General features: G+C 42.8%; 3 protein-coding genes across 5 annotated transcripts; 2 read left to right on the forward strand and 1 right to left on the reverse strand.

The window, feature by feature from the left end:
• The first annotated feature begins 708 nt into the window (after positions 1-708).
• LOC146559896 (uncharacterized) lies at positions 709-12,091 on the forward strand. 3 transcript variants are annotated; one of them, XR_014888189.1, is made up of 2 exons: positions 709-1,320; positions 11,515-12,091. XR_014888189.1 is itself a non-coding variant. In XM_085243656.1 (2 exons), exon 2 carries the CDS (start codon positions 8,962-8,964, stop codon positions 11,065-11,067), a length of 2,106 nt encoding a protein of 701 aa, XP_085099782.1. In that variant the 5' UTR covers positions 709-1,320; positions 8,354-8,961; the 3' UTR covers positions 11,068-11,477. The 3 variants fall into 3 exon arrangements, 2 of the variants coding, with proteins under 2 accessions (XP_085099782.1, XP_085099784.1); XM_085243656.1 differs by lacking the exon at positions 11,515-12,091 and adding an exon at positions 8,354-11,477; XM_085243658.1 differs by lacking the exon at positions 11,515-12,091 and adding an exon at positions 8,367-11,477.
• Positions 1,316-5,066, forward strand: LOC146559897 (uncharacterized). The gene has a single exon (XM_085243653.1). The coding sequence runs from the start codon at positions 2,298-2,300 to the stop codon at positions 4,503-4,505; it is 2,208 nt and encodes a 735-aa protein (XP_085099779.1). The 5' UTR covers positions 1,316-2,297; the 3' UTR covers positions 4,506-5,066.
• A 2,690-nt stretch (positions 12,092-14,781) lies between the features above and the next one.
• On the reverse strand, positions 14,782-18,044 carry LOC146559898 (extracellular calcium-sensing receptor-like). The gene is made up of 7 exons (XM_085244362.1): positions 17,784-18,044; positions 17,396-17,685; positions 16,984-17,279; positions 16,336-16,541; positions 15,971-16,192; positions 15,767-15,890; positions 14,782-15,686 (listed from the first exon to the last, which is right to left on the reverse strand). The coding sequence occupies exons 1-7, from the start codon at positions 18,042-18,044 to the stop codon at positions 14,782-14,784; spliced, it is 2,304 nt and encodes a 767-aa protein (XP_085100488.1).
• Positions 18,045-24,140: the final 6,096 nt, after the last annotated feature.

Genomic DNA, 24,140 nt, shown 5'->3' on the forward strand with positions numbered 1-24,140 from the left:
ATCATTTATTAACCCTTTACAGCCGATCGGAGCGGGCACGCTCTGTATTGCGTAACTATTTTTAAATCCCGGTAGCTCTGCAACCAAGTAAGCTAGCGCAATAATTTTTTTTGCATATGAAACTGGAGGAGTTGTACTTACATCTTATGCCATCAGCTTGTCCTCGGTCACAGTTTCCTTCCACATATAGCTTTGCAAAAACTGCATAAAAAGCACTTGCAGCAACAAAAACATGATATTCCAGAAACACGCTTCGCCGATCCATCAGCTGTTTGTAACACTTCCTACGTCCATCAGCGCGAACTATCACATGACCGCATGACCTGCCCGAAACCGGAAGTGACGGCATTTTGCGGAAATGTAGTTTTTTACGATCGGGGCCTTATGAGCTTGTGTTTTACTTGTTATGTGTTTTAAAAAGTTATGTTTGACTTTATGACTTTCTGTGTCGTTTCTGGGATGCTTAAGACTCATATTGCACTGCTGGAAATAGTTTATTTTGATGCATATGCTGTTATTTTGCAAATTTGCACTATAATATTTATTTTCGTTTTTCCTGCAGTATATAAAAATTGGTGTATTTCAAAAATAAAACTATGAAGACACTCAAAATAAATTTCCTGTGGTGGGAAACTAGTTTGTGTAACTTTTTTGTATTTACAGTTTTGAGGGATAAGCCTCTTAAATTTCTCTAACTAGAAATTGAAGAAAATATAATCTGATCAAACATTATTCAGCTTTAAATATTGTTCAGCTTTAAAGTTACTGTGCAACTGTGTAATAAAAATGTGCTCACGACTTTGGCCTTGAGAGCGATAAGAAGCGATCGCCTCATCCTGCAGGTGCAAGATATCTGCAAGCGAAGAGACTAGAACACCCAAGGCCGATTTCCTTTTATGGAGTTGTTTTTCTGCTAATGCAGCACTTTCCTCACAACCCCCTCCTGTAAGTTTTAGAGAATATATACCCATCCTCACAGCAAATCTTAGGAATCTCCTGATGTGAGCTGTGTTGAGAGGTTGTCTCTGTCTCAATAAAAGTTCACTGATTCCCCATCTGCCGCAGGTGTCCGGTTGTCTTCATTCTCCGCCAGCCTGGTTAAGTCAATTCCTCCTTAACATCTAAAAGAACCTATTTAATGAAGGAAGACGGGTTCACTTTGTGTTTAATATTATTCTATTGCTGTTGTTGTTTTTTTGTATCCTTCAATTGGCGTCACGAACAGGATCCGCTCCAGGTCAACTGGAACGGATGGGAGGACTTCGGCCGTGGTCTGAGTGAACGGAGTTTGGACAAAAGCTGTGTGCACACAAAAACAAGGTAAGCAGACCTTTTATTTCTGCTATATTGAACATTATAAAAATACTTAGTGTCCAAACTCCTAGTAATTCATAACCAAAATTGTCTGGCTTACTTAAGGCTTGTTGAGAATCAGACAAGTGAATAAGAAATAAGTGAATAAGAGATAAGTGAATAAGAAATAAGTGAATAAGTGAATAAAGATAAGAGTGAACTGAGGTCTGACCACGGTTGCAGCCGACGGGTTGCTCTCCGGTGTCGGATACATACCTCAGTGCAGGTCTGGGACCTTGAAAGGGTTTATTAGTAACGCCTTTCTAAACAAATTAAAAGGTTAAAGGCCTTGAGAATATTTTTTAGTAATATTCTCTAAACTACAGAAGGGTTAGGAAGGCCCAGAGGACTTTATTAGAAAAGATCCTCTAAAACTTAAAAAGGAGAAGTACTGGTTGGAGTCCAAAGGAGGGGTCCCTTTGATCAATAGGAGAAAACGGATCTCTTCTTAAAACCCCGATGATTTTAGTGTTTTAAATGTTTTGATGTTCTGTTTGATATTGGACACACATAAATACACGCTGAATGCTTGCTGTGGAACACTGGGCAGGACAGTTTGGTTCTCCGTTGTTCACAGATTACACAATTAAAGGAACTAGGTTCCTCTTTTGGTTAAAATAATACACCACACATAGAATTTTTTTTTTTACACATTTATTACATACATAAGGAGGGTAATGAGTGACTGCAGGTAATGTATGAAGTGTGAATGAGACGTGTGAACAAGGTGACAACCAACTAGCACCCCTATCAGGAAGCTCTAGGCAAGGTTACCCGCCAGACTCCGGTTTGGTAGAAGCTTGGTAACACCTGAAGGGATATTTCAGTGCTGACTCACCTTTAAAGCAGCGCCCCAGCTGTTAGTGCCTAACAGAGGCAGAAACCCAGCTGGCCCAAATTCTCCTTTAAAATCAATAAAAGAACACTCCTCCATTGACAGTAAAATGGATGGAGAATTAGATCGAGAAACTAATGATGATGGTTGGGGTCCCGGTGTTATTCTTAGCACATTGGGAGAACAATTAACATGTGTTGAGACAGTCATCAACTCCACACACCAGCCTAAAGAAGCAAAAAAGCAGAAAGAGTCATTGAGGAAAACAGCTGAAAGGTTAATGAAAGAAAAGGGAAAGGACGAGGGGAGTAGTGGTAACTGGGGAATAATTTGGCAGAATAAGGCTATGCAGGCAAAAGAGAAAGAGGAAGAAGCCAACTCAGCAGCAGCAGGTGCAGGTGTGATGAGCGGGGTGAGACACAGAAAGGAAGCAGATAAGCACGCAGGCCGCAAAGCTAAATTTAATCACTGGGTGTGTTTATGGGAAACTGCAAAACCACACATGAAGAAAAATAGGTCTCAGCCACCTCCCTATTCTGCCTCAACTCCTCCCTCAGCAGGCATATATCCGGTACTTAATATCTCTGGTGGAATAATGACTATTGGAGAAGAACCGCCCGTAGCTCCAACTCCCATAGATACCAAGCATTTTTGCCCAGGAAGCTCCTCTCTGTCGGCGACATCCTCAGCTAGTAGTAGAGCCCCCTCTTCTATGTCCCATTGTTTTGGAACCGGATCTGAGGGCCTAACTGACCCCCCTGCGAGCGCACCATTTGCGGTTCGAATGAACAGACAGGAACCCACTGAACAACAATTAACTGATCAAGAAGCAGCATTACGCAGCTGCTTAAATGAACATAGGTCAGTGGTCCAGGTGAATAATCGTGTTGCGTCAGCCCCTCTTTCCCGGTCCAACCCCTTTGCCAGCACTCCTGTCGCTGTTAAAGGAGATCTGACCGCTACTGCAAAAACTGAGCCTGGCACTTCACCAAATGTCACAGTTACCATGTCTTTGGTGGGCCGTCAGGATCCGGAAACACAGATGAGTTTAGCCCACGTTTTTGCTGACACTGCTACCCCACCAGGCGGGGAAGAAACTGAGGATACTGATGATGAACTCAGTGACCTTAACAATACACCCCCCTCTACCCCTCCCAGTTTAGGATATCAGACTAGATCTAAGGGCCCTGTGCCTCAGCCTCCAGGCATATTTCCCCTGGTCCAGACTAAAGCGCAACGTAGACCAGTGTATCAACCTTATTCATTCGGAGATGTCCAGGCCCTAGTGGACAAACTCCCTGACATAACGGAGGGAGGGAATGCCTGGTTGGCTGGTTTGGATAAATACACAGCTGGACAGGACCTCGCACTGGGAGATTTTAGAGCTATTATAACTAGGTGCACATCCCGATCTCAGGCAGCGGACCTGGAACAAAATGCGGGTACTACCATGCATGAGAACGAGGTGCCACTAATGCAGGCCTTGAGGTTTATTGGACCGGCCCTGCGCAAACAATTCCCACCCAAAAATCAAGGCACCTTACAGAAATTTAAATGGGAGGGAAAGCAAAATCCCACCCATTATCTAAATCAGGCTGTTGAAGACTGGGTGAACCATACAGGTCATCACCCCAGTAGGACTTGTTCACAGAGCATGTGGTTTAGAAGGGCGGTGCTGAGGGGCATTCCGGAGTCAGTAAGCCAGAAAATGGAGGATAATCCTGATTTGCAGGACTGTGACTTTGCAATCTGGAAGAAACATTTGATTTTTAATCTTAACAAAGTGCAGATTAAGTCTGATGATAAAGCGGAGAGCGTCGAAGATTTACAGTTGCAACTGTTGAAGGTTCAGCTGCAGAAAGCTAAAAACGACCTGGGTGGAAAAGGTGACAAGCCTAAAAAGCAGCTTGTGGCCGCTGCGGCTCCCCCTCCTGGTCCAGTTGCCCCTGATTTGTATCCGAACCCATGGCCAACTGATCCACAGCCCCCCCAGTATGGTGCTTATCACTCCCCGGCCCCTTATGGGCAGAGAGGTTCCCCATTTGGAGGAAACAGAGGTGGTTTCAGGGGAAGGGGTCAGATGGGAGGTGGTAGGGGAGGCCAGATGTATGTTTGTTTCCGGTGTGGACAACCTGGACACTGGGCTAAAGCGTGCCCTTTGAACCCGGCTGCTGGAAGAGGCAGGGGAGCCCGTGGTGGGCCCTATCAGCATCCTGGCCACAGAGGTGGACCTCGTGGTGCTGTAGTTGGAGTGCCCCCGGCCCCACAGATGCCTGTGATGGGGTGGGAGTACTACGAGGGTGGTCCCCAGCTATAGGACACCCCACAGACTGCCCAGGACGGTGAAGGGACAACGGCGGACCCTATGCTGTCCATAACTGTAGATAGAAGAAGAAGCAGCTTTTTAGTGGACACTGGAGCTACGTACTCCACCATTAAGGATGTTGCTCGTGAAAGACTTACTGACAGAGTGATTACAGTGGTGGGCATATCTGGGGAACCTAAAACTCTGCCTTACACCGTGCCCCTCCCCACAACGGTTGGAGATCAGACCTTGTTACACAGCTATGTTTGTTCAAAACAGGCGCCTGTGAATTTACTGGGAAGAGACTTGTTGATTAAATTAGGAGCCACAATACTCTGCTCTTCACAAGGCCTAACTGTGACTCTCCCTACTGGGGTTGTACTTCCCTGCTCTGATGGGCCAGAGGGAGGTGGTCAGTTTCTGCTGCAACCCTCCTCCTGTTTGGCGGACTCTGCTGACATCTACTGGGCATTATTGGAAGTTGAAACACCTGCTGAACCAGGAGTTTGGACTGCTTTTCAGCAATGGCGGCCGTGGCTCTCACTCCTACATCCTTATGTCCCTCCCCCTGACCCACCTCATGTTGCACTGTTTTATGACAGGCATGACACCACCTGGTACCAGCACATGTTCCAAAAGCAGTGTGAGGGGCGGGCTTGGTCTCTGAACATGTCGTGCATTTTTGCGGCACCGGAGGGAGTGGCAGCAGCGGTTACTTTTACAACAGATCAATTACAGTGGTACATGATGTCTGATGAGGCAGCTCCCCATGTGTCACTGGCCTTACATCCTGGACACCAGGCTAAGGAGCTGGGTGGAATGGTTAAACGTTCCCTTGCGGCCACTGACTGGACACCTACAAAACTCCCACAGGTTTTGTTTTCTCCATCTACCAAGACATACCAAATTTTAAATGATTGCTTTAATTCCTCAACACTGCAACATGGAGTGGTCAGCGGGTCACATGGAAGAGAACACACAGACCACTGTGATGCTGCGCCTTTACTCGACTCTCTTCCAGATTGTTTGTGGTCCCTTGGACCCACAGATGTAGGTTTAGTTGATGTGGAGCCAGTCTCTTTTCAACTGTCATCTGCTACCCCTTTGTGGCAGCCTCAGTACCCACACAGACCGGAGGCTGAGGCTGGGATTGCAGAAACAATTTCTGGTTTGGTCACTGCCGGTGTCTTGGAGCCCTCCTGCTCTAAGTGGAACACGCCCATCCTACCCGTTGAGAAAAAAGGCACGGGGAAGTTCAGAATGGCACATGATTTGAGAAGGATTAATGCCTTACTTGGCACTCCTACTTTGCCTGTGCCTAATCCTTATGTTGCCTTGACCAACCTCCCACCATCTCATGCCTGGTTCACCTGCATTGACTTGGCTAATGCCTTTTTCTGCCTCCCACTTCGTGAGTCACTGCGTGACATTTTCTCATTTACATTTAGAGGCCGACAATGGCGTTACACTCGCTTACCACAGGGATTTGCCCTCTCCCCAGGACTGTTTAATCAGTGTTTGAAAGAACTTTTACAAACCAGCCCACTACCATCTGACTGTATGTTAATACAATATGTGGATGACCTTTTGCTGTCTGCCCCCACGGCTGACATCTGTTTGGAGGCCACCAGAGTGGTACTTCACCACCTGGCCAACACAGGTTTTAAAGTGAGCAAAAACAAACTACAGATTGCAAGAAAACAGGTTTCTTTTCTAGGCCGCATGGTCTCACAGTCCGGTATTTCCTTGTCCCCAGAACACAGGAACTCCATTTTGCACCATCCAAAACCTCTAACTGTAAAAGACATGTTGTCATTTTTGGGCCTGACTGGTTACAGCAGGACCTATGTCCCAGACTATGTTGGCCTTACTTCCCCTTTGCGCGTTTTGGTAAATGAACAAGGCATGAGAAACCTCTCTGCTCCCCTCTCATGGACTACAGAAACAGAACAGGCGTTTATAAAGTTAAAACAACAGCTTTCTGTCGCCTCTGACCTTGCTGTGCCAGATTATGCTTTGCCTTTTCATCTTGATGTTTCTGGAACTGGAACCCATATCAATGGTATCCTGTTCCAGAAAAAAGGGGGAGAGAGAAAAGTGTTGACATATGTAAGCGTAATGCTTGACAACACTGAAAAACGCCACCCACCGTGCACACAACACGTTTCTGGACTTGCAAAAATCATTCAGAAAACAGCACACATAGTGATGAACCACCCACTAAAAATTTTGACATCACACAGTGTGGTGGCCTACGTCTCCTCACAGGCCTTCACACTCACTTCACTCAGGCAGAGACGCCTCAGTACCATTTTGGAAGCACCACACATCACCTACTCACATGAAGGCATAAACATGGCTGATCACATGGGATCAGGGGAACCACATATGTGTGAAGAGGTTGTGCAGGTACAGGAGAAAATCAGGCCAGATTTGCAGGCAGAACCTCTAATGGATGCAGAAAAAGATTGGTTCACAGATGGATGTTGTTTCAGAACTGAAAGTGGAATGTTGAAGGCTGCATGGGCAATAGTGGAACAGACAGACATGAGATGGAAAACAGTGAAAGCAGAGCAGTTGACAGGACAACAGTCTGCACAGAGAGCTGAACTGAGAGCGGTGATTGAAGCCTTAAGGATGGGAAAGGGACAGAAAGTGAATATATACAGTGATTCAGCTTATGCTGTGGGAGCAGTGCATGTGGAGCTCAAGCAGTGGCTAAGAGCTGGTTTTTTGACAGCCAGCGGAAAGCCTATTAAACATGAGATAGAAATGAGGGAATTAGCGGAAGCACTGTTGTTACCTGTTAAGGTGGCAGTGGTAAAATGCAAAGGACACAGTGCCGGATTGGACTTAGTGGCATTAGGTAACAAACAGGCCGACTTAGTAGCTAAGCAGACAGCTGGTTACTTACCCTCCCTGATTATGGTAATGGACCCAGAAGCCACACCCCCTCCAGAAAGACCACCCATACAACTAGGCCTAGCCACAATCAGAGAGTTACAGGACAAAGCCAGCCCCCAGGAAAAATCATTATGGGTAACAAGAGGGGCCACAAACACAGATGTTTGGCGTGGCCCAGATGGAAGGCCCATTCTACCGCCAGGGGTCAGACAGACAGCAATGGAAGAGGCACATGGAGTGGGGCATGTGGGACCTGCACAAATGATGAGGAACTTAGCCGCCTGGTGGCACCCTTATCTAAAAGACATGACAAAATACATGGTTAAAACCTGTAAGGAGTGCAACCAATTTGGAATCAAGCCCGCCTTCAAGCCAATAGCAGGGTACTTCCCCATCCCACTTTGCCCAGGGAAAGAAATAATCATTGATTACACAGACATGGTGGACAGAGTAGGTAGTTACAGGTACCTGCTGGTGGCTGTGGATGCATTTTCAGGTTGGCCAGAAGCCTGGCCGACAGCAAGTGAAAACAGTGGAACTGTGGTGAAGTGTCTGATTAATCATTATATACCACAGCATGGGTTTCCCGAGGTCATAAGGTCGGACAATGGTTCACATTTCAGGAACCACGATCTGCAGAGGGTTGAAGCCGCATTAGGTTTGAAACATAAGTTTGGCTCAGTTTACCACCCCCAATCCCAGGGGAAAGTGGAAAGGATGAATCAAACTCTAAAAACTAAATTGGCTAAAATCTGTGCACAGACCAAATTAGATTGGGTTAAGGCATTGCCTCTTGCATTAATGTCCATAAGATGCTCAGTAAATCAAACCTCTGGTTACACTCCATTTGAGTTGGAGCATGGCAGGCCTTTTCCTGGCCCCTCCTCTCGCCTGTTAATGTCGGATGAAGCTGATTCAGACCTCGATCCGAGGACATATTATAACATGCTCCGCAGTTTTGTTGCCCAGTATTCCTCACAGGTCGCTGAAAGAAACCAGCAAGAGCTGAAAGAGGCGGCTACACCTGGAATGGACTACGTCCTCCTGAAAGTCACAAAGAGAAAGTGGGCTGAGCCTCGCTGGACAGGCCCTTACCGCATAACAGAGCGGACCTCCCACGCTGTCAGGCTCGAAGGGAAAGGTGACACCTGGTTTCATTACACACAGTGCGCTGCTGCCACCGAACCAGGAAGAACCTTGAGAGAGGTGCAGAAGGACCTGTCAGAAGGAGCTGCAACAGCATCACCAACCACTTGAGGGAGCCAAAACTCAACCTACAAGCCGGCTGGTTACAAAAGGGGGTGTTCTTCATACTGAACTAAACATTTTTATTTTTCTATTTTTAACATCTTTTATGACTTTGCTTTTATATTGGCTTGAGTTTTTAAGATTTACATTTTACATTGCAATAGTTTTAACCGCTGAAAGCTCATTTAAAGTTGTGTCACTGATACTTTTTGTTGCTCTTTAACTCCTAGAACACGCCCTTGGCGAGGTGGGGGGAACTGGACCACCTTTCTGTGCCCCATCATCCTCTATTAGAAGACATCCAAGCTAAGTAAACATGTCTTGGCCCTTTCCCCCTGAAATGACAGGCAGGCAAAGATGTTGCGTCTTTGTTTGCTTCCTGGCCCTGGGTCTCATTCCCATTGGCATAATCCTGATCTGTGAAGGGCCCCCGACACTTCTGACACCTTCAAGTTCAAAAGCTTCGCCCCCTTCTGACAGTCCCAATCTGACAAATGTAGCCCCTAGGGTCTTGCCCACCACTTCCTCTCCAGTTTTGCCCACGCCCGATCCATTTAGAAAGAAACGAGACACGGTTACCTCCTGTACCCCAAGTACGACTAGAATGATTACTCTCTGTGTCCCCAACAATAAAAGTTGGGTAGTCGAAATAGATTTCGCTAGCTTCCCAGTCACTCCCGTCACCAAAGACCAAGGGGGGGATCTTTTTAACCTTGCAGTACATCTCTCCTCCTCAGTGTGGTATATAACCCTGGGAGGTTGGCATCAGTGGAAGTGGTCCAGTTTAGTGTCAGAAACGGACCTCGATTGGTCCAAGCACTCTAGGGGTCAGGCTTTGCACTGGAGAAACCAAAATATGCTCAGAATAGCAAAAAAACCGGATCTTTCAGGCTTAATTTTTACCCTAAAGGATCTGGCCTTGACCTCCTGTCAACAATTTATACTTGCCCCTTGGACTGATCGCACCGCCCTGTATTGGCAAATGGAAATATGCCCTAGCGTTGGTGCAGCTCCAAGCTCTGTAGTTAAAGATGATAACCCCACCTTTAATGGCCCTCCGGTGACATATACAAACGGGGGGAGAAACGGCCGAATACGCATTGTAGACACAAATAAAATGTCTAAAGATGACCTCTTCCAAATTCTAACCGGTATTTCTGGAGCAACAAACAACTGGTTACTACTAGCTGAACAAGCTGCTGACAAGACGGCTTCCGACTGCATAGTGTGTATGGGAGCCCGCCCCACTTTAAGAGTGGTACCGGCGCCAGTCAATAGTGCATGCCTCCTGCATCTTATGAACAATACAAAACGAGGTCATTGCTCATATCTGGAAAACCACTTTCCTAAAACTCAACGCTCGGTCTCTAATAAACCACCTTTCTTTTCTTCAGATGTAGCTGTGAACAATTTCACTTGTATTAACCTGACTGGCAATGCAGTAAAACTAGGTAGCTTGAACTCTTCTTGGTGCACTGAGATGACGGTTATGAAACCAAACTTCCGACCTACGGCTAGGGCTGATTTGTGGTGGTGGTGTGGCAATAACAAGTTATATGATGGTTTCCCTCGGGATGCGTCAGGTCTTTGCGCTCTCATAACTCTTATTTTACCTGTTTTAGTCACTCCAGTAGATCTCTCTATAGAAGTACACGAAGTTGGCCTCCCATCCTCCTCTGAACGCCGCTCTAAACGTTCTCTAATCCCAGGTTCAGCTCATAATCCAACCTATATTGATGCTGTAGGTATACCCCGTGGGGTCCCCGATGAATATAAACTGCGAGACCAGGTTAAAGCAGGATGGGCCTCGATACTTTGGATGGTTGAAATAAATGCGAATGTAGACAGAATTAACTACATTCACTTTAATGTGCAACTGTTGGCTAATTACACTCGAGATGGTTTTGAAGCTGTGCATGCACAGTTATCTGCCACTTCCCTAATGGCTTTCCAAAACAGGGTCGCAACGGATTTTCTCCTCGCAGAAAGAGGCGGAGTCTGCAGCCTTTTTGGTCAGGAGTGCTGTACCTATATCCCCAATAACACAGCTCCTGATGGTTCCCTCACTAAAGCTATTACTGGTCTCACAGCTCTTACTGTTAAAATGAAGGAACACTCGGGCGTTGATACTGCCATGTGGGACTCTTGGCTTAACATGTTTGGCAAATATAAGGCCCTTGTAGCTTCCATCCTAGTTTCCATCTCAGTTTTTGTTGCTGTCCTAGTCACCTGCGGTTGCTGTTGTATTCCATGCATTCGATCCCTCTTCCAGAGACTGATTGTTACAGCTCTCACTCCTGAGGATAAGGATCTCGCCCGGCAGATGCCTTTATTGGCTAGTCAACTTCCCACCTCCTCGCCAACGGATGATGAAAACTCTGATCGTGAGGGTGACGAACATTATCGTCTTTCTCTTGTTTAAATGCTTCTAGAATGGTTGTTTCTCTGTGGTGTTTTGTATTAGGCTTGTTATTAATTGTTTCCCTCACCCACTTCCTCTTGAAGGATATATCTGGTTGAACTGTGTCTGGTCGGGTTGTGAGGGTTAAGCGATGTTCTCAGGGTCTCCGGACTTAAGCCTGAGCGAATGTGTACTCCCACCACTGGATATAAATTGTTTTTTTCCACACCCCTTCCTCACGTTTTACCATATTCACTTTTGAATGTCCTTAGCAGTTACCGTTCTGGGTTTATTTTACGGTTGATTTATTCTTTCACATTTTCACGTTTATATCTCTCATTATTATAGTATACTCTGTACTCTCCACATTTTTATCATTACTTATGCTTTTTGGTTGCTGGGTTACAGGAACTGTTAATTTTGTGTCACTACCCTGGTTGCACTGACTCGTTGTATCCTTGGGTGCAGGACAGCTGTTACTGCTTTCGTCGGGAACCGAGACTGCTTGCAGCCGACCCCTGGGCAGGGTGGTGCCTGGACTCTTTTCTCCTCATCTGCAATGACAGATAAAGACAAATGATAAGACCCGAGGAGTTTTTCGAGCCAGGCTTCGACACGTCTCTGTGTTCCTTTGAATGTTACTTATTTTTGTGTGTTGACCCATTTAAGATGGGTCAAAAGGGGGATTTGAAGAAAATATAATCTGATCAAACATTATTCAGCTTTAAATATTGTTCAGCTTTAAAGTTACTGTGCAACTGTGTAATAAAAATGTGCTCACGACTTTGGCCTTGAGAGCGATAAGAAGCGATCGCCTCATCCTGCAGGTGCAAGATATCTGCAAGCGAAGAGACTAGAACACCCAAGGCCGATTTCCTTTTATGGAGTTGTTTTTCTGCTAATGCAGCACTTTCCTCACAACCCCCTCCTGTAAGTTTTAGAGAATATATACCCATCCTCACAGCAAATCTTAGGAATCTCCTGATGTGAGCTGTGTTGAGAGGTTGTCTCTGTCTCAATAAAAGTTCACTGATTCCCCATCTGCCGCAGGTGTCCGGTTGTCTTCATTCTCCGCCAGCCTGGTTAAGTCAATTCCTCCTTAACATCTAAAAGAACCTATTTAATGAAGGAAGACGGGTTCACTTTGTGTTTAATATTATTCTATTGCTGTTGTTGTTTTTTTGTATCCTTCAAAATATATGTTAAAAAAACAAAAACGATTTTCAATTTTTTTGTAGTTTATTGCACTTTTTTGCAATTTATGTAATTACTATGCACCTAATGCAGACATATTATTAAAGTTTGGGCTATAATGGTTGTATTGATGTATAGCAACTTGAAATGCTCCCAAAAATGGCTCCACAGCATGTAAAAATATAATATAAGCTCTGGCGAACTTGGTTCTATGGTAGGTCTTAAAGGGTTAAAAGCTAGACATTTTAAATGAGAATAAGAAAGAAAAGCATGTCTTTGTGCCCTCCTTTTCCCTGTTAATGCCCTATCGGCCCCCCTGGCTAAACTTTGCTAGATCCGCCACTGCACAGTTACCAGCCGTCAGCTACGTAGAAAAAGATCCTGGTGTAGAAAGTAATATTAAATAAATTCTAACAACAGCTTATCAAGCTTAAACGTGCTGCTGTTGTTCAGCCGCTGGTTTCCTCTTTCTGGCACGAAGTGGGCCAAAAACAAAGAAGAGAGACAGACTCGCAACAGAAAAGCCGATCAGCTGATCATTAATCAGTTTCATGATTGAAGTACCAGCAGGAGAGGGAGAGAAGAGGCACTAGCTCTATATATCGGTTGTTAAGCTTAACATGGGAATGCTTTACAAACATTCAGAGATGAACTTACACACTTGCTTTACTTCTCTTGGGGATCACTTCCTCGGAGATGAAATGCCACCGGTTTGGTAGCAAGGCTACAAATACACACAGCTGCTCTATCACATGATGCATACTGCTCCGAGTGCTACGGTTATGAGCCGAGTTATGCCATGTCGCAAGTTTTGTGAGGTGCTTTTTTGATATTTAATGGATTGGATTACATTTTTTATTTATATCCGATCCAGTAATTTACATCAGTATCGGACCGATACCGATACGTAATATCGGATCGGTCCATCTCTAGTTTCAAGGCAAATTCAGGAAACCCCTAGGAGTAACTCCCTCTTAATGCCTGTCCACTGAGAGGGTTACTAGAGCCTCACCCCATATAAATCAACTTATATAAATGTAAAGGTATTATTATAATAATTAATTCCATTTTATTTAATTCAATTTACTTTTATGTATAAAATTAGTGGCCTGAATAAATAGAGGAGCTGAGCTTCTAACTGATCAACATGTGGTGGTATATTGCCTATATGGAGTTGGTGTGGTGCTTGGTGCCTTTCATGGCAGTCAACCCTGAACCAGATGCATCAACCCTGACACCACAACTGACGGGCACTATAGCAAGAGAATTTGAGTGCAGCTTTAGTATTACTCAAAAGTCAAGGAGGCCATAGAGCACGACTTTTTGTTACATTGTCAAATGACACTGCCTTACAATGAGTGAACAATTATTGAACCTGCAAAATAGGAATGGTTTTATAGGTGATTGCCACTGAGATTTCCTCAGTTGTCTTTTCTGAATGCTTTTCTTTCTCACTTTTTTTTTTTTTTTTTTTTTTTTGCCTTTGCTAGGGTCACTGTCACTACTGGTAGCATGAAGTGATACCTGAACCCTACAGAGGTTTCACAGGTAATCCTGCCCTTTCAGAATGGCACATCAATACCTACATTTGCAGAAACATTGTTGTATCTCTGAAGACAGTCTAAAGAACAGGTGATTCCAGGAGACAAACAGTTATTCTAAGAGAGCTTATTGCACACAGGAGGAGAATTTGGTCCCTAACCCATCATCAAGACCGTTATTTGTTTTTGTGTGCAGGAAAGAACTGGATGAGCATTGGCATCACCCTACAAAATTACCTCCAGCAGACCACTGCTATGAATGTTTCTGACCAAATATTCAGAAGCAGACTTAATAATGGTGGCCTAAGGGCCTGATATAATGTACTGGGCCCAGTACTGATGGCTCAGCATCATGGAGCCCACTTGGCATTTGCCATAGACTGCTAGAATTGGCTGTTCTACCATTGGCTCCCTGTACATTTCAAACATGAGGGCATGCAATGATTATTATATGAGTACATGTAATAAATGTCAAAGGGTTGGAAGAAACCATGGAGAATGTTGTATGCCTGTAACACTGTTCACCATGACTGGTTTGATGATGGGTCACCACTAATCTGGGTAAGCATATTAATTTTACAGTTTACTTTATAAAGGCGAAACAATTACAGTACCCAACCAAAATAGTCCTTTGTTTCTGTAAATTTAAGAAACTCCCAACAAAAGTGTTTATTTCTTTGAGCAGTTTGATTATACTATGACTGAGTATGATTTAGTGTTTGATACAAAATGAAATGGTAAAAGAAATCAAACTGCTAGAAGAAATTGTATCAGGCCACTGAGAAATAACTCAGAACCACACACTGAGTGTTAAATATGACTTTACATTTATTTATGTGATTGACTCTCAATGAAATATCCATACACTAAATAATTACATGTACAAAAAAATAAATAATGACATATGAATTTGAACTTAGCAACAACAACAAAAATACTTTGAAGGGGCACAATTTAAGTTTGCGATTAGAATATTCACCATTTTCCGATTGTTAATAGACTATGATTGATTTTTGTTCATTAAATATTTCTTGGTGTTCTTCTCAGGCTTAAACAATATGATAAAACACTTTGGAGCAAATATACACATTATTAGACCAAAGCTGGAGGCCAGAATGGCAAAAATCTCCACAACCACTGTAAATTTCCCAGGAGAGCTGACATATGCTGGGATAAAGGTGATCCACACTGCACAGAATATCAGCATGCTGAAAGTGATAAGCTTGGCTTCATTGAAATTATCAGGTAATTTGCGGGCTAAGACAGCTAAAACAAAACAAAAGGCAGCAAGTAGGCCTATGTAACCGAGAACAGCCCAGAAGCCAACAGCAGAGCCTAATGAACATTCCAATATGATTTTCTCCTTGTATGTGGTTAGATTTTTTATTGGAAAAGGAGGGCTCACTACCAACCAAATAGTACATATTAAAACTTGAATAAAGGTGAAAGACACAACAGTCATTCTTTGTTGTGGAGGACCAAACCATTTCATGACATTGCTACCTGGAAGTGTCGCTTTAAAAGCCATTAAAACCACTATGGTTTTCCCAAGTACACAGGAGATACAGAGCACAAAGGTGATCCCAAATGCAGTGTGACGCAGCATGCAGGACCACTCTGATGGTGCTCCAATGAAAGTTAATGAACATAAGAAACACAGAGTGAGAGAGATGAGCAGCAGAAAGCTCAGCTCAGAGTTGTTGGCCCTAACTATTGGAGATGTCCTGTGATGAAAGAATATAGCCGCCGTGATAATAGCCAGAAAAGCACCCACAACTGAGAATGTAGCCAGGATAATTCCTAGGATGCCTTGAAAGGAAAGATACTCTACAGGCTTAGGGATACAAGTGTCTCTCTTTCCATTAGGCCAGAATTCCGTGAGACAGCGTAGACAATCAGCAGAATCTGAATAAAGAAAAAAAAAAAGAGAGACTTCTGGGAAGCGTAAAACCATTTTAAATGCTTGGACAAAAATTTGATTTTACCTGTTGTATTACTGATCTCTCCCTCAGGACACGCTATACAGTCATAGCAGCAGATGGGTTTTCCTTTCTGCAGTACTTTACGAGTTCCTGGAGGACAACTGTCAGTGCACACTGACACTGGCACCTGTCAACACCCAAAGGTGGCATAATAAATATAAATTATCTTGTTCAGTAGAGTTAGATTCTCATCCTTTGAGTCATTACTTTTCTGCTATCCCCCATCCAGGTAATGTTTCTGTTAATCCAAAATTCGTGGCCCACTGGTAGTGATGCATCATACAGCCCCACAGTTATCATATCAATGATTCCACTTTCACTTTTCTGCCAGTTGACGAGCTCATAAATAGCCACAGGATCCCCATTAGCATTAAATGACACATCATATCCATTTTGGGTAAAATTAACTTTTTTCAGTTCAATTAAAATCTGTAAAAATGAATAAAGAGAGAGCGTGGGAGAGAAAGAAAATACATACAATATTGCAATTATTAATAGTAATACTTTATTTGATCCAAGTTATATTAGAGGTGATGAGGGAAACTGCCATTAAGATATTTATTTCTTCTGACCTGTTTGGACTGCAACTTGGTTAATGTGTCACACTGAGCTGTGACATTTGCTCCTCGACACATTGCATTATGAATGGCATGTGCTATTGCATACACAGCTTTGTACACCATGTTAGTAATTCTGAGCTGAGATGTGTCAGTGTACTGATTATGGAGACTGTTTATGTCTTCTTTTCCATCACATACCTTCTTGTCTGCAGCAGTATCTAAAAATAAACAAAGACAGAACTGACATTTTAAACTCTGAAATTCAAACTAGTCTCAGATCTCATTTATGTACTTACAAATTACATTACCACTGTGATTCATAATCTCAAAAGATTAAAAATATATAGATATGTAAAGTCTGTAATACAAAAACTAAGTCACGTAAACTTCAACTGAATTAGAAGTCATCATAAATCTGTGACGGTTCTCAGACATCCAGGTCATCGTTGTCTAAGGAGCTTGGAAAGAAATGCATCTGGAAGTGCAGATTCTTTTCTTTCCATGTTCCTTAGACAAGGTATCATAAGTATCAATATTTGTAGAGAGCCACCTGTCTCATATTTCATTGCTACCATTAATACTTCAAGCTCATGGATCAACAGTGCACCTTGTAACACCAGAAGTTTGACAGGATCATTTAAACCTAGAAACATTCCTTACTGTTTTTAAGTGTGCAGTTGAATGAACCTTCCCAAAACTCAGCAAGTATTTGAGAAGCAGCCACTTCAGAGGGAGACAGATTCAACAAGAAGTCTCTGAGACCTGAAATTACTGACTTCGGAATCGCAAATCCAATGGCCCCAGCACATAAATGGAATTTCGTTAATTCTGAGTATGTTATCCAAGACTCACTGCCTATCCACTGGCGGGGTGGGGAAGGCTCACGTGAAAGCTCCTCCAGCAGTATCCTCATGTCTCCTAAAGCTGCAAATGCGACAACAACCATAGCTGTAGACCTTGACAAACAACATAGTGCATTAGAAAGATGTTTTTATGTCTTCACATCATCAAATGTTTATTTTAAAGATAATTAAACAAGTTAATGCACAATAAATATCTGTGATGAAGAAACCTGCGGATAACATCTGCCACTCTCTGAATTCTGCTCTGTGGGTCTGTCCGATAAAAAGATACAGAGTATTCCACACAGATCCCCTCTTTCTGTGCTGCTTGGAGAAAAGAAGCCATGCCCTTATTTCCATAATCCGAATCTGACCGAACAGCACCTATCCAAGTCCAGCCAAAGTGTTTCACTAGCTTGGCTAGTGCTTCAGCTTGAATCTGGTCACTGGGAATTGTTCTGAAAAAACTTGGGTACTGCTGCTTGTCAGACAAGCATGCACATGTCGAAAAGTGGCTAACCTAAACCAAAAGAAATAAAACAGTGTAAATGTAAAAGAACCGCAAAATCAAATATCATGCACATGCTTAATGTAAATACAAAAATTGGAAACATTTACTTGGGGAATGTTAAAGGCCCTGATGACTTGTGACAAACTGATGGATGTCGTAGACCCAGAGTCCCCAACAACGGCCATCACCATACCAGATTGTGAGCAATTGTTACCAATAAAAAACACAGGGTCGAAGCCATTTAGAAACTGAAATGCCACATGCACTGCCACAGCCACTGATGCACATGAGTCATAGATCTGATACCCGAGCCTAATTCTGGGCAGCAGCTCTGTGCTGTTGTTAATCTCTTCTATGGCAAAGACCATTGCACGTAATGATTGCAGTTCACTGGTGATAATGCTGCAGAAAGTCAACTCACTGTTAGAAATTAAACTACAGACTTAGGTTAAATGTCACAAGAAAACATTGTAGGAGTTGTGGGTTTTGACCATGGCCAGATAATGACTTCATTGTATAAGGGTACTTCAACACATTGTCTGACCAGTTAAATTCAGCAAAAATGATTATCATGCTCACAAGATCACAAAAATGTATAAATAAATATGTAAAGGCTTGCCATTTCCTGTTCAATTTTTTTTTTAAATTGTTGTTTAACAATATGATTTCTACAACTATTACTTCCAAGAATATAAATGACTGACTATTGGAATACTTTTCTTGTTTATTTTTTTTTCAGCACCACACAAGAGCAATGTAATACTACAGAACATAAAACGTGAAAATAGTTTTATTTTTAGACAGTCCAACATGTTTTGAGCACTCTCTTCATCCCAGTACTGACCTTCCTTTGCATTTCACAGGCTCGGGTATGATGGTGTAGTCATTGTAAACTGTGTGTGTGTAGGCATGAAGGGAAAAAGCACCACCAATAACAAAGTCCCCGTCCTTTGAAAATGCAGGTAAACGAGTGCTTCCTTGCAGCTTGCATTTCACAGATGATACTACCGTACCAGCCCAAGCCCCTGTAGACATGGTTGTTTGAGTCAGATGAGCAGCCAATACCAGACCAATTAAAACAGCTGATCTTTCCATCTCTGTCTGACATCCAGCTTGTGCATATGGGCGTACGTTTGTTTTCCCTCGTTTATATAAGTCTTTGGAGAAATCTTTTTTCTTGTTTTTTTTAACCTTCTCAAGTACATCCTCTTACCAAGTATTTTTTTTCAAAACCCCCAGATATTAATCATATTCTATGCCGTCCCAGTGTGGTTTGGTGACTTTGAGTTGCCTAGGCCAAAAATCATTTCATAATTAGTTTAACTTTTAACAATTGATATATTTAGAATGTATAAATAGCTTGTCTCACATTAAGAAATTGATCATTTATTAATTATCCATTGATCCAGAACATCCTAAATGTACAAAAAATTAGAGCACTTGTATAGCAGTATAAAATAAGAAAAAAAAAGGTATTTAATTTTTGTTTATTTATGTCACTTCTGTGAAACATCATCAAATGTCAGGCAAAAACAAATTAGGATGTCTTTGCTGTCAAAACTGTTCAAATTTTACCTGAAAATTTTTGCTATCAATAAAAGAGTAAGATGAAACATGTAATGACTTGGATGTAGTGATAGAGATTGTCCCCATGGGGGAGAGATTTGTCAATGGAGCAAATGTTGATGATTGATTTGTAGTTGCAAGGAATAGAGAAGCTAAAGATGTGTTTGACAGATAGGATATTAAGGAGAGAAATGCAGGAAAATAGATGGTGGTGGATTCTGCAGAAAGGATGCAAATGACTATGGAAATAATTATCAAGAGACACATTGTGTACCTAAATAGACACTGAGGGTGTAGTATTAACATCTGTATGGCCTAAGGCCTCTTTCTACATCATTTTCAATTACTATCTCCTGCATAACTTTGACAGTATACCAAGGGATTTGGGAAATTTGAATGCTGAGTTGGCTGTATGAAGCTGTCATTGTAGAACCTATACCTACAGGCTCTGCACATGCGCAGCTTAAAAATAAATGCACAATTGTTAGCAAGACGTTAACATCAGTGTTTGTCTTGATGCATGCTCAATTATCCAGGTAAAGAAATACCCAAAAAGTTGATTTTTAAATACCCAAAACTGAACATTGATTCAGCGTAACATCTTAAAGTTTCTGGCATTGGTCCTCAACCCCACATCCAAAACACCTTGGATTTTGTTGAGAAGGTGATTATGGAGGCAGATGACACAATGGTCTCATATGATGTTACGTCACTTCACTCTTGTTCCAGTCACTGAATCAGTGAAGGTAGTTCGTAAGAGACTTAGCAACAGGACCACTGTCAGCACCGACCAAGTGCGTTTGCTCTTGGAACCGTGAGGATATGAGAAGAGGCAGGTTAGCCTTCTTAAACTGTAAGATTTCCATCAGCAATGGAGGACATTTAACTGTTGATGTGTATCCTGAATATATGCATACAGGTCATAATTTAAGGTTTGACTCTCATCGTCCACCGGAGTACAAACTGGATGTCATCAGGATGCTACAACACAGAGCGAACATTATCCCCAAAGACACAGCACCCAGGGAAGCAGACGAACATCACTTTGGCTGGCCTCTGTCAGTGCACCCCAGGGTGGCTGTGGCTACAATGTAACTTGCCATCATCAGTGTGTGTATGTGTGCGTGAATGGGTGGATGACTGGATATGTAAAGCGCTTTGGGGTCCTTAGGGACTAGTAAAGCGCTATATAAATACAGGCCATTTAAATGTGGTTGTCTGAACTGGAAATACCCAAGCAATCATGAGAGAAGGACAACTGCTGCCTATGTGTCAGGGGAATTGGAACAGTTGAGCAGATTTTTTTCTAAACGCCACGTCTCTGTGGCTTTTAAACACCAAAACTCGCTGTGCCAAAAATTCGTCTACCCCAAGGATCTGGTTACCCGACACAAACAGAGTAATATAGTAAATGCTGTTAAGTGCCAGTAGGGTTGTCATGATTTATACATTGGGGAAACCAAACAACCTTTGGCTAAGCAGATGGCACAACACAGAAGAGCTAACTGCTAAGAGCTAACGACTCTGGAGTCTATTTACACCTGCAGGCCAGTGGCCACTCTTTCAATGATGAGGATGTATACATCCTGGACAGGGAGGAATGCTGGTTTGATCAGAGAGTCAAGGAGGGCATTTACGTGAAAAGGGAAAGACCATCTCTGAACCGAGGAGGGGGCCTAAGGGTACATCTTTCACCATGTTACAATGCTATGATTGCAGCAATTCCCCAACTCTCTATGAATGGTACTCATTTGTCATTTGGTACTCAATTGTCATGACCACTGATCATTGATAATTTGCATATCAATGACCTAGGAAGTGACCTCACAGTCCATTGTTCATTCAGTGGGCTAGTTTCAGTCATTATTATTGTTTAGAGAGAAGAGGTTAAAGATATTTAACCAGCTTAAAATACTACAGGCAGATGTTGATTTGTGTTACGTGCGTATGTTGGTGGGTTATTTATTTCTTAATGTGTGTATGCAAATTCACCTGTTCAGGAGCTCGGCTGTGATTGGTGGACCTAAGGAATGGCCTGATGTAACTGGTTCCTGCTGTGGACGTGAACTATAAAAGGGCGACTGAAGAGCTGTGGTGCGGGGGTGTGTGGCAGACTTCCCGTGCACTTGCCTCAGGTCCAGACGGAGCAGCCGTAGCCATAGCTACTTGGTTACAAGGTTGGGCATGTGTATGAAGTGCGGAGCAAGTAGGGGGTGAGCTGCCTTCTTTTCTCCTGTGTTTTTAGACCAGGAGGGTCAGACTGTGTTATTTCTTTGTTTTCTTTTCCTTGAACAGGTCAGAGGGGAACCGAAGCCTAGGTTGAGTTTTGTTTGTTGTGTTGGCCTTAGCTCACCCCGAAATTATACATTCACACTACCGTGAGTGCCATTGTTGTGAATAAACTTTTGTTAAAAGTCAGATGCTGTGGCTGTGTCTGTTTGAGCGTGGGAAGTCACGGGACACCCCGCTCTTGTTACGGTCATTTTGAGCCGGGTCGTAACAATTTGTTACAGGAGGCTCATAGGCCTGTCACAGCTACAGATTAATTTAAAACACCTGAGTTTCCAAATGCGTTGTCAGCCTGCTATAACTCTAGGCAAAGGGGAGTAGCAATTTTAATACACAAAAAGTCCACAAATATAGTTGAACAGTATGTCAGCGATTTCGGACTTTGCGACACATGGCATTCATCTCAACCATAAGAAATATACTTTATAGTAGTCAGCAGCTCACTGTTGAGTGACATTGAGTGACAGCTGTCAGCAATCATGCTCCTGCATCTCTAACACGAATACATAAGAAGAACATTCCGCCAAGTAAAAACTGCAGATTTAATACATCACTGCTCAAAGATATAGAATTTACTAAATATTTTAAAAAAGAATAGACTTCAGGCAATAATGACACTCCTGGGACATCAGCATCTCTTCTCTGGGAAGCAGGGAAAGCTGTGATGAAAAGTAAAATAATTTCTTTTTCATCACATAAAAAGTGCCACATGGAGCAAAACTGTTAGCCTTTGTTTGCTCTAATTTGTTATCAACTGCCTGAAAGTTCATCTCATTCTGCTTCCATAATTAAGGTAACACTTAAAGTACAACTTATGTTGATTTTTATTCACGTTGAGACGTCATGTCACTGTCATTAAAGACTAAAATAAACATGCCCTGTTATGTTGTTTAGACCCCTGCATGTTCCGACCGGGAGACACCATATCATTGTCTTTGGCCATGATACACTGAGATCGGTGAGCACATATTGTATGTCTCAGTTAGTTTTAATCTGTTTTGACCTTTATAGTTGAATAACTGAATTCATCTGAATTGTTTGATTAATAATTGTTGCATATCCAATAAATTTAAAACTTACCAATCGAACTAAGTAATATTTTCATATTGTATTTGGAAAAGTACTTATTTTGCAATTTACAAAAAGGTGTTCTGACAATACATTGCAGTAGCACATAGTTTGTATAAGAGAGATGTTTTATTGTTTTTGCAAATTTGAGTATTTTAGTTACAAATTGATGCCAAATGTGATGTCAACAAAAGCCTAAGTTGTGGATTATAGCTAGAACAGCATAATTAATTGAATTACTCTTCTGACCCTGCCTGTTGACTATGGAACGCCAGGACTGCCATAATGAATTAATTAAATACACCATTAAATAACACCGGTGGTGTCTAACGCGGAGCTCAATCGTGGATAAGGGAAACCGAAGGCAGGAGCGTGAGGTGGTGGCTGACGCGGAGCTATAACAGAGGGCAGCTAGCCACCGGTGTATGTCTCTTTCCCCTCGTATGTGGGGAAAGAAACATGCGAGGCGGTGAGGCGGCCGCCGATCGACCGGTGGTGGCTTACGCGGAGCTCAATCGTGGATAAGGGAAACCGAAGGCAGGAGAAGCAGGCGGCTGCCGGTCGGAGCATGAGGTGAACTGAATTTCAGGTAAGAAGTTATGAACTGCACTCTATTTGGGTCAGATATAAACCGAGTTTAGGTGTAGTTTATTTTCGTTGTGCTGACGGTTACAATAACTCGTACTGCGTGCTAGCTAGCACGACGGAGTTTCTATACAGCTGTGTGCGCTAAGTTACTGATGTTGAACTTTGACAGCCTCCCCTGTCATTCTCTCGCCTGTTGAAACTTCAGTCATGAAACTGGTCAATGATCGGCTTTTCTCTCGTTTGTTTATTGCGCTAAACAACAGCAGCAGTTTAAGCTTGATCAGCTGTTGTTAGAATTCATTTGATTTTAATTTCTAGTATCAGCTGATGTTTGCTGGAGCCACAGCTGTAAAAAAGGGCTGGTCGAAACCAGGAGATGTCCTTACTGAATCATCAGAGCTGAACTGGTGATGGAAAAACAGGTTTACCTTTTAGGTGACATGAATGAGTTGAAGGGAAGTTATGAACTGTTTCTGAGAGACAACTAACACCAAGCTCCTTTTTTTGTGTAGCTGACAGCTGGTAACTGTGCAGGGGCGGATCTAGCACAGCTTTTGCCAGGGGGCCAGGTAGGGCATTAACAGGGAGAGGGGGACACAAATATGTACTTTTCTTTCTTACTCTCATATAAAATATTTAGCTTTTATTAAATAGTTATCTGAATCTTACAACCAAAGTTTGTATAATAATACACAAGATTGGCTGTAGACCATTGTTAATCATTCAGAACACTGTGTAAAAATAACAAAAAACAAAAAGTGAGTGCAAAAGTGCATAAATATTTATTTTACGTGTTTGATGTGTGTGGCAGGGCGTGGTCTGCAGTGCCGCTGCAGGGGAGGTGGACCCACCTCAGCGGCATCTGCAATCACGCCTCTCAGGCATAAAGTCTGTGCTCTCTCGGCTGTTTTTTTTTTTTTTTTTGTATGTGTCGGGCTGTGAGATGAAAAGCT

This window comes from Mchenga conophoros, linkage group LG14 (genome assembly GCF_057382185.1).
Source record: "Mchenga conophoros isolate Kocher_MC1m ecotype Shallow Benthic linkage group LG14, M_conophoros_male_GT1.1, whole genome shotgun sequence".
Classification (NCBI taxonomy): Eukaryota; Metazoa; Chordata; class Actinopteri; order Cichliformes; family Cichlidae; genus Mchenga; species Mchenga conophoros.

Excerpts from the sequence above, each read along its gene's own strand:
- LOC146559897 (XM_085243653.1), top strand. The coding sequence starts at position 2,298 with ATGGATGGAGAATTAGATCGAGAAACTAATGATGATGGTTGGGGTCCC.
- LOC146559896 (XM_085243656.1), top strand. The coding sequence starts at position 8,962 with ATGTCTTGGCCCTTTCCCCCTGAAATGACAGGCAGGCAAAGATGTTGC.
- LOC146559898 (XM_085244362.1), bottom strand. The coding sequence starts at position 18,044 with ATGGTCTTTGCCATAGAAGAGATTAACAACAGCACAGAGCTGCTGCCC. Across the intron at positions 16,193-16,335 it reads CCAAGTTGCAGTCCAAACAG|ATTTTAATTGAACTGAAAAA; the intron begins GTCAGAAGAAAT and ends TCATTTTTACAG. Across the intron at positions 15,891-15,970 it reads GGATGGGGGATAGCAGAAAA|GTGCCAGTGTCAGTGTGCAC; the intron begins GTAATGACTCAA and ends GGGTGTTGACAG.